Consider the following 14,456-nt stretch of genomic DNA (forward strand, 5'->3'; position numbering starts at 1 on the left):
CTGGAGGTCCAGTTGTAAACCAAAACAGGTTGTAACCCAAGGCACGCTTTTGCCAATGGGGCCTCCAAAAAATAAAAAAGGGTTGTAATCCCCAAAAAAGGGTCATGCACTTTCGGGTTTGATGCTGTAATCCAAAACAGTTGTAATCCAAAACGGTTGCAAACCAAGGTACCACTGTATAAGCAGTTTCCCAAAGCAGTTTACAGTGGTACCTCAGATAAAGTACTTAATTCGTTCCGGAGGTCCATTCTTAACCTGAAACTGTTCTTAACCTGAAGCACCACTTTAAGCCTATGGGGCCTCCTGCTGCCGCTGCGCTGCTGGAGCACAATTTCTGTTCTTATCCTGAAGCAAAGTTCTTAACCTGAGGTACTATTTCTGGGTTAGCAGAGTCTGTAACCCGAAGCATATGTAACCTGAAGCGTATGTAACTCGAGGTACCACTGTATAGAAAAAATTAAACTGAGAACCATTAATTAGGGAACATAGGAACAGCGGCGTAGCGTGGGTTGTCAGCACCCGGGGCAAGGCAAGTAATTTGCGCCCCCTAACCCCTAACCTGCCGCCGCTGCCAGCTTCTTCTTGCTGCTGCCTGGTCTGGTCTGGTGCGGTTCTCTCCCGCGCTCAGCGCTGTGCTGGGCAGCCGCTGCACTGTTCCTCCCCCAGATAGTCCCTCGCTCTCTCTCCGCACCGCACGCCTGGCACCCACCCCCTCCACAGTGGGCGGCAACCCAGCGGCTCGGATCGGATTCGCACAGCCAGCACTGCAGTGAGAGAGAGTGAGTGAGCCAGGTAGGGGCAGAGAGCTGCGAGTGCGAGCGCGCGCCCCCAGATGTTGCGCCCGGTGCGGCCGGCCCCCCCTGCACCCCCCACGCTACGCCACTGCATAGGAAGCTTCCTTGTACATAGTCCACCTGGCTTCCTACTGACGCTTCCCCAATCGCACTTTCATGTCGTAGAACAGAAGCCCGCCATTGAAATCAATACAAACCGATCCATTTTGAGAGTTGGATGAAACCGTATTCGGGCGTGCCCTTTGTGGGCTTGAATTCTTTTAGGTTTAATGTGGAAGGCATGGGGGCATTGCTCCTGGCAGTTGTAAGTTGCCCACGACTCACTTCCTTAAAGCGGTGTGCTCAGCACACCAGCCTGGTAGACCTTCATCTCTGGGTCGGATGTTAGCATCACATTCTTCCATACCCTTTGTGAGAGGTGAGCCACGACCATAGCTGGCTTACCAGTACGTTACCAGCTCAGGATCGATGGGGAGGTTACTGGTTATGGTGGAACCCAGGCAGACAAAATCATCTCAAGTGTGTGATCACCAGTGCTGATGTTTTGTTTTTTTTTTAAATGATATTTATTAAAACATGATTTTTTAAAAATTACACAAGAAAAAAAGACAAGATTACAAAAAAGAGAAAAAAGCAAAAACATAAGAAGAAAAAAAAATAAAACCATCCTTTTCAAATTCTCCAATTTCCATTACCTTCTTTCCATGACCTCCTCCTCCTCCCATCTCTTGTATCTTGATTAGTAATTGTCACAGCAAATCCTTTCCATAATTCATAATATTTTATCATTACGTTACCTTGCTCTATTCTCATTTTGTCTTATAAAAACGACCTTAGACCAGTGCTGATGTTTGGAGCATGCTGACGCCCTATTGGTCTTCGTCAGGTGATGGTAAGGCTGAACTCCCCGCAGGCAAAATGACTGACGAGCTTCTGTAGAGCTTCCTCAGAGTTCGCTGCCAAAGTTGCATCATCTGCAAATAACATCTCTTAGAAGAGGACATGCCACGCTTTTGTCTTTGACGTGCCAGATCAGACGACCTGGGTGTGTAGCGTCAATAGGGGGGGAAATGTTTTTAATCTCCTGGCTCTAAATTGCTTCATGCAATTAAAAAAAAAATGCTTTTCAAACCTGAAACTCAAGTTACGGAATCTGTAGGCAGCCACCCTGGTGCTTGGAACCTGGAAGGTGCACCTCTCTGCCCTATTTTTGCTTTTGCCTTTGCACGCTTTTTTCTTTTGAAGTGAACAATCGGTCCCCGAGACCACGTGAAGGCAGCTGACGGAGGTGTAAACCACATCCCTCCCTTTTGTCTCCTAGGCCTGCAGTCCTCCATCGCTTGCTTGCTGCCTGCCTGCGTTCCTCATCTGCCCCCTTGTTGCTCCTCCTGAGGCCCAGCGCACAGGGAACTTAAGACTGCCACCCATCACTGCAAGGTAAGATCTGCTTTATGTGTGTTCCCCCTCTTCATGTCTTGTGCTGCACCCACCGGGTGCTGAGCTTTTAGCTGAGATGCAAACTTCAGATTCCCAAACTGGGTGGAGAGATCTGGCGAAGAGAGATGTGTTGATGCTTAGAAGCTGTGAGCAGGACAAACTGGAACGTGTCCAGAGGAGGGCAACCAAAATGGTCAAAGGCCTGGAAACGATGCCTTATGAGGAACGGCTAAGGGAGCTGGGCATGTTTAGCCTGGAGAAGAGGAGGTTAAGGGGTGATATGATAGCCATGTTCAAATATAGAAAAGGATGTCACATAGAGGAGGGAGAAAGGTTGTTTTCTGCTGCTCCAGAGAAGCGGACACGGAGCAATGGATCCAAAGTACAAGAAAGAAGATTCCACCTAAACATTAGGAAGAACTTCCTGACAGTAAGAGCTGTTTGACAGTGGAATTTGCTGCCAAGGAGTGTGGTGGAGTCTCCTACTTTGGAGGTCTTTAAGCAGAGGCTTGACAACCATATGTCAGGAGTGCTCTGATGGTGTTTCCTGCTTGGCAGGGGGTTGGACTCGATGGCCCTTGTGGTCTCTTCCAACTCTATGATTCTATGATTCTAAGGAAATTAAACCTCCACATGCAGGGATAGTCTACCTCTGGGTACTGCTGCTGTGACCAGAGAGAAAGGAGGGTCAGTTCTTTCAGACCTGGGAGGTAGTAGACCTGTTGTTCACTGGAGATCTTTAGACAGGGGCTGGATGGTTATCTGTCATTGCACTGCAGACTGGAGCTAGATCATAAGGCCTCGGAGAGCCATCCCAATTCCTAGGAATCTATTCCCTGGTTGTGAGCTTCTCTGATAAGCCTTAGCTGCTCAGTCCCAGATCAACAATTGTCTAGTTGTGTTTTTCCTCTGTAGCTAGGGAAAGGCCCTCTGAAAACTCTGGCCTCGAATCTGGAGAGAGCCATCAGGCAAGAAGGCTTGCAACTCGGGTGCAGCACACAGTTCCCCAAGTATCTTGAAGCCTGGTGTCAGCGGTAGGCAGGGTTGGGAGTTTGCCTGGGGCCAGATACTGTTGAGAAGCCGCCATGTTCCATGTTACTGTAAACACGTGGCTTGCCACCTGCTGCTGCACACATTAAATCTTTGAATCTTTTGAGCCAACTTTATGGAAGTTCATAAGCGCTTGAGATGGAAGATGCAGCATGGAACCGTCTGCCCATATATCGGAAGCTCCTTCCCTTAAGGATATTTTGAGGCTGGCTGTAAGTAATGTTAGCCTTTTATAGGAACATAGGAAGCTGCCTTATACTGAAGAGGTCTCGCCTCCAGAGCAGCCGCCGAGACCATATAACACTGGTCTTGAAAGACCTACATTGGCTCCCAGTACGTTTCCGAGCACAATTCAAAGTGTTGGTGCTGACCTTTAAAGCCCTAAATGGCCTCGGCCCAGTATATCTGAAGGAGCGTCTCCACCCCCATTGTTCTACCCAGACACTGAGGTCCAGCGCCAAGGGCCTTCTGGCGGTTCCCTCACTGCGAGAAGCCAAGTTACAGGGAACCAGGCAGAGGGCCTTCTCGGTAGTGGCGCCCTCCCTGTGGAACGCCCTCCCACCAGATGTCAAAGAGAACAACAACTACCAGACTTTTAGAAGACATCTGAAGGCGGCCCTGTTTAGGGAGGCTTTTAATGTTTGATGTAGTACAGTATTTTAATATATATATTTTTTGAAGCCGCCCAGAGTGGCTGGGGAAGCCCAGCCAGATGGGCAGGGTATAAATAAATTATTATTATTATTGTTGTTGTTGTTGTTGTTGTTGTTGTTGTTACTACTACTACTACCCCTTTTATTGTGCATCCATGATTATTGATGCTCATGATGCTATTGGGGTGGGAATCCCACCTTCAACATTGTTCGTGCCTCCAAACATTTTGGGGCATTCCCACTGCCTCATGCCCAGCTGGTGCATATCCCATAGCTTCCTGCCGAAACTCCGCAACGTCTTACACCGCAAATGTTCCAGTTTATTTTTGTCCTGCTTTCCTTGTGCTATGGCCTCTCCAGACACCGATAATGTGGCAGCATCCCAGAACGAACTGAGAACCGCCCCCCCAGTGTCCCAATTTTCCAGGGACAGTCTTGGATTTACAGAAGCCGTCCCGGCTGTCTGTCTCTAGAGTCTCCAGCTACAATCCTTGTGGGCTATTTAATTGTAATTTCCATAACAAAGGAGGTTCTCCATTGGGGTGGCGAGGGTGAAGGCAGCCTCCCCCCCCCCCCATTCTTTAGGACCTTGCTCACCATCTCTCGCCATATAAATGAGATTGTCTCCATTCAGCGCCCTTAAAAACAAACAAACTACAGTTCCCATGATTCTTTTTCCAGGGGTGGGGGAGATGTGCTTTAAATGTATGGTCCAGCCTATACCAAATTACATTTTGTTGATCATTCTTTGTTACATCCCATATCGGTGCATTTACCCTTCACTTTCCAAATCGTAAAAGTTCTGTTTTTTAAAAAAGTGGATTTGTTGCTCCAGAGTGCCCATCAACCCACTTCAAATTTGCAAAGCCCACCTTTGGTGGACGTGCCCAAGGATTAAGGCTTTCTGGGAAATGATATATAATGAACTGAAAAAGGTATTTAAATATACCTTCTTGAAGAAAGCAGAGGCCTTTCTCCTGGGCATGGTCGGCCAATTGGTGCCAAAGAAGGATAGAACTTTTTTTATGTATGCTACAGCAGCAGCAAGAATACTCATCGCAAAGTGTTGGAAGACACAAGATTTACCCACCCTGGAAGAATGGCAGATGAAGGTGATAGACTACATGGGACTGGCAGAAATGACTGGCAGAATCCAAAACCAGAGAGGAGAGACGGTGGAAGAAGACTGGAAGAAATTTAAGGACTATCTTGGGAAATATTACAAAATTGGTGAATGTTAGATTGATGTTGGACTGAAGTTAAGTGGTTACTAGCTGTAATGATTAAGATAATTGGGGGAAAAAGAAGAAAGTAAGGTGTAAAATTAAGTGAAAATTGAGGATGAGGATTTGCTGAATGAATAATTGAAATTGGAATACAAAAAGGGGAGGTATGAGGAGGTCCGAGAAATAAGTCTAAGAAAATGGGTGAATGAAATTATATGTGGTTTTTAATTTTTGTATTTTTGTATTTTGAATTTTGTGTTTTTATTTTTGTTTTTTGTCTTTTTTGTATAAATTTGGAAAAGTTAATAAATATTTGATAAAAAAATAAAAATTTGCAAAGCCAAAGTCCCTGTATGCATTTGAACCCCTCCTGCAAAACACAGTCTGGAGGCCTCTCCTATTACAGTGGTACCTCGGGTTACATATGCTTCAGGTTACAGACTCCGCTAACCCAGAAATAGTACCTCGGGTTAAGAACTTTGCTTCAGGATGAGAACAGAAATCGTGCGGCGGCGCAGCGGCAGCAGGAGGCCCCATTAGCTAAAGTGGTGCTTCAGGTTAAGAACAGTTTCAGGTTAAGAACAGACCTCCAGAAGGAATTAAGTTCTTAACCCAAGGTACCACTGTAGTATATTCCAGCCTGCAAGATCCCTTTATCTCTCCCAGTACATACATTCATAAGGAAGTCGCCATGATGCAGTTTGTGTGGCTGCCAGCAGATGGTGCTGTGAACTGCAATGTGATGACAAGTTGGGCTATCAGAGGGCAAGGAGAAGAGAACCAGAGATAGGATAGGCAGCCCAGGCCAGTGAGTGGACAATTGATGAGGTCAAAGGGGAGAGGGTGGCTTTTGTCACCTTCGGCTCTCCTTCATTGCAGGGGGGTTGGCCTAGATGGCTCCCTTCTAGCTCTGCAGTTTTATGGTTCTCTGGGAGTGACTTTGGCAAGGGGGTGGCAAGCAAAGCACGCAGGAGCACATCCCATAGCAAATTTATATTTTCTCACGTGAGCTGGAATTGATCCACTGAATTACTTACCGGGCCTCTACTGGAACCATAGGAACCTCCCTTTCAGACCTTTAGTATGGTCAACTCGGACTGGCAGCAGCTCTGCAGGGTTTTGGGATGGACTCTTTCCCCAAATTTACTTGGAGATCCTGCCAGAGCGGGTTGAACCTGGGACCTTCTGCATGCAAACAATAAAATTATTATTTAAAATGTTATTATTCAAGCAGGTGGTCTTCCACCGAGCTGTGCTGTGATCCCTGCATGCAAGAGTGTTTCGTGGCAAGCACGGAGTGCTGTCCATAGTCAAACTGTGTAAGCTGATGTGTCGTTTCACATGCCTGGAGCGAAATGGATCTCGCAAGTCCCACTGGCAGCCTCTTGCCCCCAAACCCATGAAAACCTGGAGCTCTGCCTCTCTTCTCTTACAGATGTAGGACATAATATAATGTTTGAGGACTGGGAAAGATTGTGGAAGAAAGGGGTTAAGTTCACTGCATGTACAGTGGTACCTTGGTGAAATATACTCAGAGTCACAAAGTGATTTCATGCTCTTTATTCAGCTCATAGTGGTGAGGAGGAATGAATGAAAGTCCCCTCAAAGTATCTGCTTTATATACATTATTTACACAATGGGCTGCACATGATTGGCTAATTCTGGAATTCTACTGTAAGCCAATCAGGTTGTGGATTCACTTATATCTGGAGCATGATTGGGTGGTTCCTGCCAACCAATCATACTGCTGTATTGTTCTAGGACCAATCAGACTGCTGCTATTTGGATCCTATTGTTCTAGGACCAATCAGACTGCTGCAGTTTGGATCCTATTCAACTCAGTACATAACACCTGGGTTACATACGCTTCAGGTTACAGACTCCGCTAACCCAGAAATAGTGCTTCAGGTTAAGAACTTTGCTTCAGGATAAGAACAGAAATTGTGCTCCGGCGGCGCAGCAGCAGCAGGAGGCCCCATTAGCTAAAGTGGTGCTTCAGGTTAAGAACAGTTTCAGGTTAAGAACAGACCTCCGGAACGAATTAAGTACTTAACCCGAGGTACCACTGTACTGTATTAAAGGAAAATATAATGAAAATGATGTATAGATGGTATTTGACTCCTGTTAAATTAGCAAAGATCTGTCATAACTGTGATAATCTATGTTGGAAATGCAAAGAAAAGAAAGGAACTTTTTACCACATGTGGTGGACCTGTCCCAAGGTGAAAGACTTCTGGGAAAAGATTTATAATGAATTGGAAAAAAAATGTTGAAATATACATTTATAAAGAAACCAGAGGCCTGCCTTCTTGGAATAATTGATTTGGAATTGCCCAAGAAAGATGTTAAATTATTTTTGTACGCCACAACTGCTGCTCGAATTTTACTAGCTAAAAAGTGGAAAACGCAAGAATTACCAACTGTGGAAGAATGGCAGATGAAGATGATGGATTTTTCAGAGCTAGCCGACCTAACTGGAAGAGTCCGTGGCCAGAAGAAGGAGGAGTATCAGGAAGAACGGACAAAATTTAATGATTATTTAGTTAAATTTGTTAAGTTAAACTAATTGGAAATAGCTTGCAGGTATTTGATTGGATTAGGATTTTATATGATGAATTAATATGTTTAATCTCGAATTGAAAAGATGTAAGGATGTTAATTGATTAAGTTAAGTTTATAAGAACTCTGATTTGGAAAACCATTAAAAGGATATGCATTGAAATTCAACCAAGGGGAAGTGAGGAAGTCACTTAACAATGTTCATAAGCGTAATTTTTAATAAGGTTATGATTTATGTTTGTTTGTTAGTTTGTTTTTAATTTTGTGAAAATCAATAAAAAAATTGGGGAAAAATGAAAACCTGGAGCTCTGATTCATCCGCCCAATTTTTTCCCTTCCACCTACAGGGACACGTTTGGAAGCCAAACAGAAACCCTAGGAAGCCTTTGGCAATGTGGGATTTGTGAGGACCCGTTAACCGTGGCCGCAAAAGATGTCTGAGCCCATCCTTGATGCCGGCAGGAGCCCGGTGGAAAACGACCCTGGGTAAGCAAGCCTTCATAATAGCTCAGTCGGCAGAGCGCGAGACTCTTAATCTCAGGGTTGTGGGTTTGAGCCCCAGACATAGCTGTCAACCGTCCCTTATTTGGCGGGAAAGTCCCTTATCCCAGCGCCGTGTCCCACTGCTGTCCCTTATTGATGATGTCCCTTAAATTTCCCGGGTTTCAAAGGAAGCAGCTCCTCTCCCTCCCTCCCTGCCGGCCAGGGAGGAGGGAGGCTCCAACTGTGTTGCTTGGCTGCATTGCTCACCCAATAAGGAGTCTAAGAACGACTGGGGGGTGGAGCTTGCATGCCTTGTGCCAATCAAATCGGCCGCGTTGCCTGGGGACTCGCCTTTGCTCAGCGCTTCCCAGAGGAGAGGTGACGGTGGTTTTCCTTGCTGCATCCCCTTTGCTGGGTTGCTGCGCTGTGGGAACCACCACTTGAGGCTTTGTTTGGCTGCTGGCTGGGCTTTCTGCCTTTGGCTCGGAGGGGCTCAGAAGTTGAACATACCTGTGCTTGGAAAATCCCTTATTTTGGCTGCTGATCCCTTACAGTGGTGACTCACAAGACGAAAAGAATCCGTTCTGTGATTCTCTTCGTCTAGCGGTTTTTTTCGTCTTGCAAAGCAAGCCCATTGAAGGATTAGCGGATTAGCGCTATTAGCAGCTTTTAGAGGCTTTTAGCGGCTTATCTGCTGATCGGATCAGCTGATAAGCGGCTTAGCGCTATTAGCGGCTTTTAGAGGCTTTTGGCGGCTTATCTGCTGATCGGATCAGCTGATAAGCGGATTAGCGCTATTAGCAGCTTTTAGAGGCTTTTAGCGGCTTATCTGCTGATCGGATCAGCTGATAAGCGGCTTAGCGGCTTAGAAAAAAGGGGGGAGGAAAAAAAAAACCATCAGGAACTCGCAAGCATTGTCGTCTTGCGAAGCAAGCCCATAGGAAATTCGTTTTGCGAGGCACCTCCAAAACGGAAAACTCTTTCGTCTAGCGAGTTTTCCGTCTTGCGAGGCATTCGTCTTGCGGGGCACCACTGTATTTTCAAATCTGTAAGTTGACACCTATGGCCCCAGACTGGGCAAAAGATTCCTGCGTTGGACTGGATCATTGTTTCCCTAACTTGGATCTCCAGCTGTTTTTGGACTACAGTTCCTACGATCCCTCACCACTGGTCTTCTAGCTAGGGATGATGGGAGATGTAGTCCATAAACAGCTGGACACCCAAGTTTGGGAAACACTGGACTAGATGGTTCTCGTGGTCCCTTCCAACTCTGCAGTTCTAAGGTTCTGTGATCTCTGTGTGAACGAGGGAATAGATTTGCCAGCTTCACTGCGGCCAACATGGCACCTTCCAGATGCTGTTGGACTACCATTCCCATCATCCCCAGCCAGCACAGCATGATGGGACTTGAAGTCCCACAACATCTGGAGTTGCCAGGGACTGGCAGGATGCTGATCAGCTGCCGGGTGTGTGTGTGTGAGGAAACAGGGCTGGAGTCTGACTTGTGGGGAGCAGTGATTTGTGGGGAACTGTACCAGCCAGAAGTACCAGACCATAAAGAAGGCTGATCGCCGAAGAATTGATGCTTTTGAATTCTGCTGCTGGAGGAGACTCTTGAGAGTCCCATGGACTGCAAGAAGATCAAACCTATCTATTCTGGGTTGTTGTTTTTTTAAATAATATTTATTGCTTTTAAAACTTACAATAAAAGAAAAAGGAAGAAAGTAGGCGAAAGAAAAAGACAAAATAGAACAGAGAAGAAAAAAAGAGAGAGAGAGAAAAGAAAAGAACAATACAATAAACAATACAAAACACAACCTTAACACATTAACCTAAACAAAGCAAAAGAACAACAATTTAAAAACATATACCATACCATTTCATTACTCTATCTTTCATTCCCTTATTTCATTGACCTCTCTCACCTCCCTTTTTGTATTCCACTTCTATTACTTGTTTCAGCAATTCCTTTCCATCTTTCTCTATTTTTACCATTATGAATATCTTAACATATTTTGTACCTTATTTTCCATTAAAACTGAAATACTTAATTATACCTAACTCCTTATAACATTTCTGCTAAAGCCATAAAATTTCATGCCAACAATTTTTTAACACTCATTTAAATTTACAATATTTCTATATATAAACTTTAAACTTTCCCAATCTTCTACCACCATCTCTTCTCCCTGGTCTCGGATTCTGCCAGTCATTTCCGTCCATTTCATATAGTTCATCAACCTGGAGATCTTCTGTCCGAGGCTCTTAAATCTTTTCCAAGTCCCTTCTGCAGTTTTTCCTCATATTCTTTGATACTGAGGGTGCTGAAGCGCAGGTCTGGGGGGGGGGGGCCCGATCCAACCATGCCCCCATTCCCTCTCAACAGACCAACCACCTCTCCACAGCTAAAACCAGTGTCCATACAATGTCTCAAATCATGTTTCAAGGCTCCTCCAGATCCAAAGGCCCCCACAACTCCAATCACCTCCTGACCCAAATTCAGGACCCAAGGGTCAGTAAATCTCTGCTTGAAAGAGTCTATCCAACCTTCCTTCTTCAATCCAAGCAGGGCTCCAATCTTCAAATTCTGACTTTTTCTATATTCATTCATAAAAGGCCTCCATTTATAGTCCTCAGTTTGCCTCTGTAAAACTGTGGCTTCCACTTGTATTATTTTAGGTTTAACAACACCAACATTCTCCTTCGTCTTCTCCCCAGTTTGTCCTGTCAAGGTAAGTTCCTGTGTCCTGTGTGACACTGACAAACTGGAACGTGTCCAGAGGAGGGCAACCAAAATGGTCAAAGGCCTGGAAACGATGTCTTATGAGGAACGGCTAAGGGAGCTGGGCATGTTTAGCCTGGAGAAGAGGAGGTTAAGGGGTGATATGATAGCCATGTTCAAATATATAAAAGGATGTCACATAGAGGAGGGAGAAAGGTTGTTTTCTGCTGCTCCAGAGAAGCGGACACGAAGCAATGGATCCAAACTACAAGAAAGAAGATTCCACCTAAACATTAGGAAGAACCTCCTGACAGTAAGAGCTGTTCGACAGTGGAATTTGCTGCCAAGGAGTGTGGTGGAGTCTCCTACTTTGGAGGTCTTTAAGCAGAGGCTTGACAACCATATGTCAGGAGTGCTCTGATGGTGTTTCCTGCTTGGCAGGGGGTTGGACTCGATGGCCCTTGTGGTCTCTTCCAACTCTATGATTCTATGAAATCCTGAACAATTTCTGTATTAATGGTCACTTTTTGTTCCAAATTAGTCACTTTTTGTCCCAAGTTCTCAAGTCTGGTATTCATAGCGTCCGTCTTCTTGTGGAGCTGTTCCAACGAATAGCTTATCTTTCATAATACAGCCACTAAGGCTCCTTCTGTCAACATTCTTAAAGTCCAAGGTCAATCTCTATTTCACACAGTTCTTATCTTGCGACTGGAAAAACCTCAGCTCCAGTCTTGTAACAGTTTCAAAAGCTCCCTCTAGAGGGAAACAGTCTCCACTTGTATCAATCCTTTCAAACACAATTTAAACTATAAAGTTCGTTTCTTTCCCCACTTTTTAAACACAGATGAGTACAATGGAAACAATATATTTCTCTTATTGCTAGCTGTCAAAAAACGTCACTCTTTCTGGCAGCCCGTTTCCAGGTTCGGAGCAGTGGTAATTTGGTTTTTCACTCTCTCCTGCAGGCTCAATAGGTCCAAAATTTCCCCCCTCTTCTCCTGCTTCCAAGGGGGGGTTTAATAGTTTTAACCGATGGAAATTTAATCCTTTACAAAAATAAACTTTCCAAGGCTTTAACTTGCAACTTCTTTGCTTCAATCTGTTTACAAAAAAGGAAGGCAAACTTCCTGCTCCAGAGAAGCGGACACGGAGCAATGGATCCAAACTACAAGAAAGAAGATTCCACCTAAACATTAGGAAGAACCTCCTGACAGTAAGAGCTGTTCGACAGTGGAATTTGCTGCCAAGGAGTGTGGTGGAGTCTCCTCCTTTGGAGGTCTTTAAGCAGAGGCTTGACAACCATATGTCAGAAGTGCTCTAATGGTGTTTCCTGCTTGGCAGGGGGTTGGACTCGATGGCCCTTGTGGTCTCTTCCAACTCTATGATTCTATGATTCTGTTTAGAACCTTCCCGTTTCGATGCCAAATTAATCAATTTAAGGATCTAATTTTCTGTTCTACTCATGGGTAGTTGTTTAAAATCCAGTTTGTCAACAGGAAAAAGTCAGCGCTCTCCGGCAATAGCGATGCGGCTTCACTCTGTGAAAGAAGCAGTCAATTCGAAGCACCGCGCCACTCACCCCACTTCACTCCGGATCCCCAAATCAGGGTTTCCCCATGAGTAGGGGAGGCACAAAGGGTGCCAGCCGAATCCCAAACAAACCTATCCATTCTGAAGGAAATCAGCCCTGAGTGCTAACTGGAAGGACAGATTCTGAAGCTGAGGCTCCAAGACTTTGGCCACCTCAGGAGAAGAGAAGACTCCCTGGAAAAGACCCTGATGTTGGGAAAGATGGAGGGCCCAAGGAGAAGGGGACGACAGAGGACGAGATGGTTGGACAGCGTTCTCGAAGCTACCAGCATGAGTTTGACCAAACTGCGGGAGGCAGTGGAAGACAGGAGTGCCCGGCGTGCTCTGGTCCATGGGGTCACGAAGAGTCAGACACGACTAAACAACAACAACAACAACAACAACAACAACAACAACAACAACAACAGTACCAGCCAGGAGGCAAGAGCTGGAGGCAGTGCAAGCTCCAGAGCTGTTTTTGCAGGCCAGGGCAGGAGAGAGACCTTCCTCCTGTTAACTCTTTCCCCACCTCCAATGCCAAGAGTGGTGGACTCGTAATCTGGTGAACCGGGTTCGCTTCCTCGCTCCTCCACATGCAGCTGCTGGGTGACCTTGGGCCAGTCACACTTCTCTGAAGTCTCTCAGCCCCACTCACCTCATAGTGTGTTTGTTGTGGGGGAGGAAGGGAAAGGAGAATGTTAGCCACTTTGAGACTCCTTAGGTTAGTAATAAAGCGGGATATCAAATCCATACTCTTCTTCTTATGCAGCCTATGCCACACCCTGGTGAACGGAAAGTGCAAGAGCCCCATCACGCTTCTGGACCGGCTCTCTGCAACCAGAAGCATTTGGGAGATTCTTGAGAGCCAACCAGAACAAGCCAAGGAGTTGCTGTCAGTACACCCACCTGGGGTAAGCGGCCAGCAAATTTTATTTTTTTTAATGGGATGAGTCCAGTGTGGGCAGCTGTATGGGGTGTTAGGGGAGGGGTAGCCCCTCTGGCGGGGGACACGTCATGCTCCTTCTGGGGTAGTTTGTTCACCTTAGGTCTCTATCCTGCACTTAGCTCTCACCTGGGGCTCCCAGAAGCTGTCAACATGCAACAGCAGCCACACCCTGTGTCAGAGAACTGCCATCTGCTCAGGGGCGAGAGGGGAAAAGCCGGATGGATTACAGAGAGCCCACAAAGATTGTGGGAAGCAGCACTTCCTCAGCAGAGGAGAGTAACCACGCCTGCAGTGGAGAGGAGCTTCAGGGCTCGGAGGAGGCGAGGCGGTGCCAGGACACCTTGCCTGGGCAAAGCAGGGAGGAGAGAAGTCCTTCGTTACCCATGCCCTCCCTGCGCAATAGGCTTGTGCGCCGAGAGGGGAGGCGCAGACTGGGCGTCAAGAAACTACTCTGCTGGGGAAGGTTTAAGGACCGCCCACTCACAGATTCTGCCAGTGATTGCCACAGGAGAGTTGCGCTCTGCACAGAGAAAGTTTATTTTGGCATCAAAAGCAAGGCTTCACAGCCGAGCAGGGAGGCATTTGCCTACTTGCTCTCAAGCAACCCCTTGGTACCTTAACACCCTGGAAACGGCTTCAACCGACCAGCTAAAGCAGGTGCGGGTGGCCGATGGGTCTCAGACCCTCAGTGAGTTAGGGACTTCCCCTGCATGCGAAGACAGGCTCTGGTGGGTTGAGTGGCGAGACCAAGAGTGGGTCCAACGGTCAAGAAGGTAGTTTCTGCCCATGCTATAGAGAGAAGTGAGGGGCAGGTGGGGCTCGTCCAGCTGGGAAGAGAGCCCATCTAGGAGAAGGAAGACTCTGATCCTCAACCTCTGCTGCCTTGTGGGATATCTTCAGGAGAAGAAAAAGTTCAGGAGTACCAAAGAGGCCTAGGATTAAATTAGGATTTAAAAATGGGATTGACAACGGTAAGAAAAGTGAATCAATTAGATTATAACCGGAAATATTTTTGGT

The 14,456-nt window shown here is 46.3% G+C and overlaps 1 protein-coding gene and 1 long non-coding RNA gene across 2 annotated transcripts in view; one reads left to right on the forward strand and one right to left on the reverse strand.

Annotated features, from left to right (window-relative positions):
- The window catches only part of LOC310712747, a 410,683-nt gene that overhangs the window by 271,776 nt on the left and 124,451 nt on the right, over nt 1-14,456 (reverse strand). The window lies entirely within an intron of this gene.
- RINL (Ras and Rab interactor like) overlaps nt 1-14,456 on the forward strand; it is a 51,903-nt gene that overhangs the window by 1,157 nt on the left and 36,290 nt on the right. Inside the window, exons 2-4 of the mRNA XM_083515822.1 lie at nt 2,116-2,231; nt 8,067-8,205; nt 13,263-13,404. Of these exons, the coding sequence (XP_083371948.1) occupies nt 8,153-8,205; nt 13,263-13,404 (195 nt within the window). The 5' untranslated portion in view covers nt 2,116-2,231; nt 8,067-8,152. The remainder of the gene's footprint in view (nt 1-2,115; nt 2,232-8,066; nt 8,206-13,262; nt 13,405-14,456) is intronic.

The sequence above is a fragment of the Podarcis liolepis genome (genome assembly GCF_965112155.1).
Source record: "Podarcis liolepis genome assembly, chromosome: 7".
Taxonomy (NCBI): domain Eukaryota; kingdom Metazoa; phylum Chordata; class Lepidosauria; order Squamata; family Lacertidae; genus Podarcis; species Podarcis liolepis.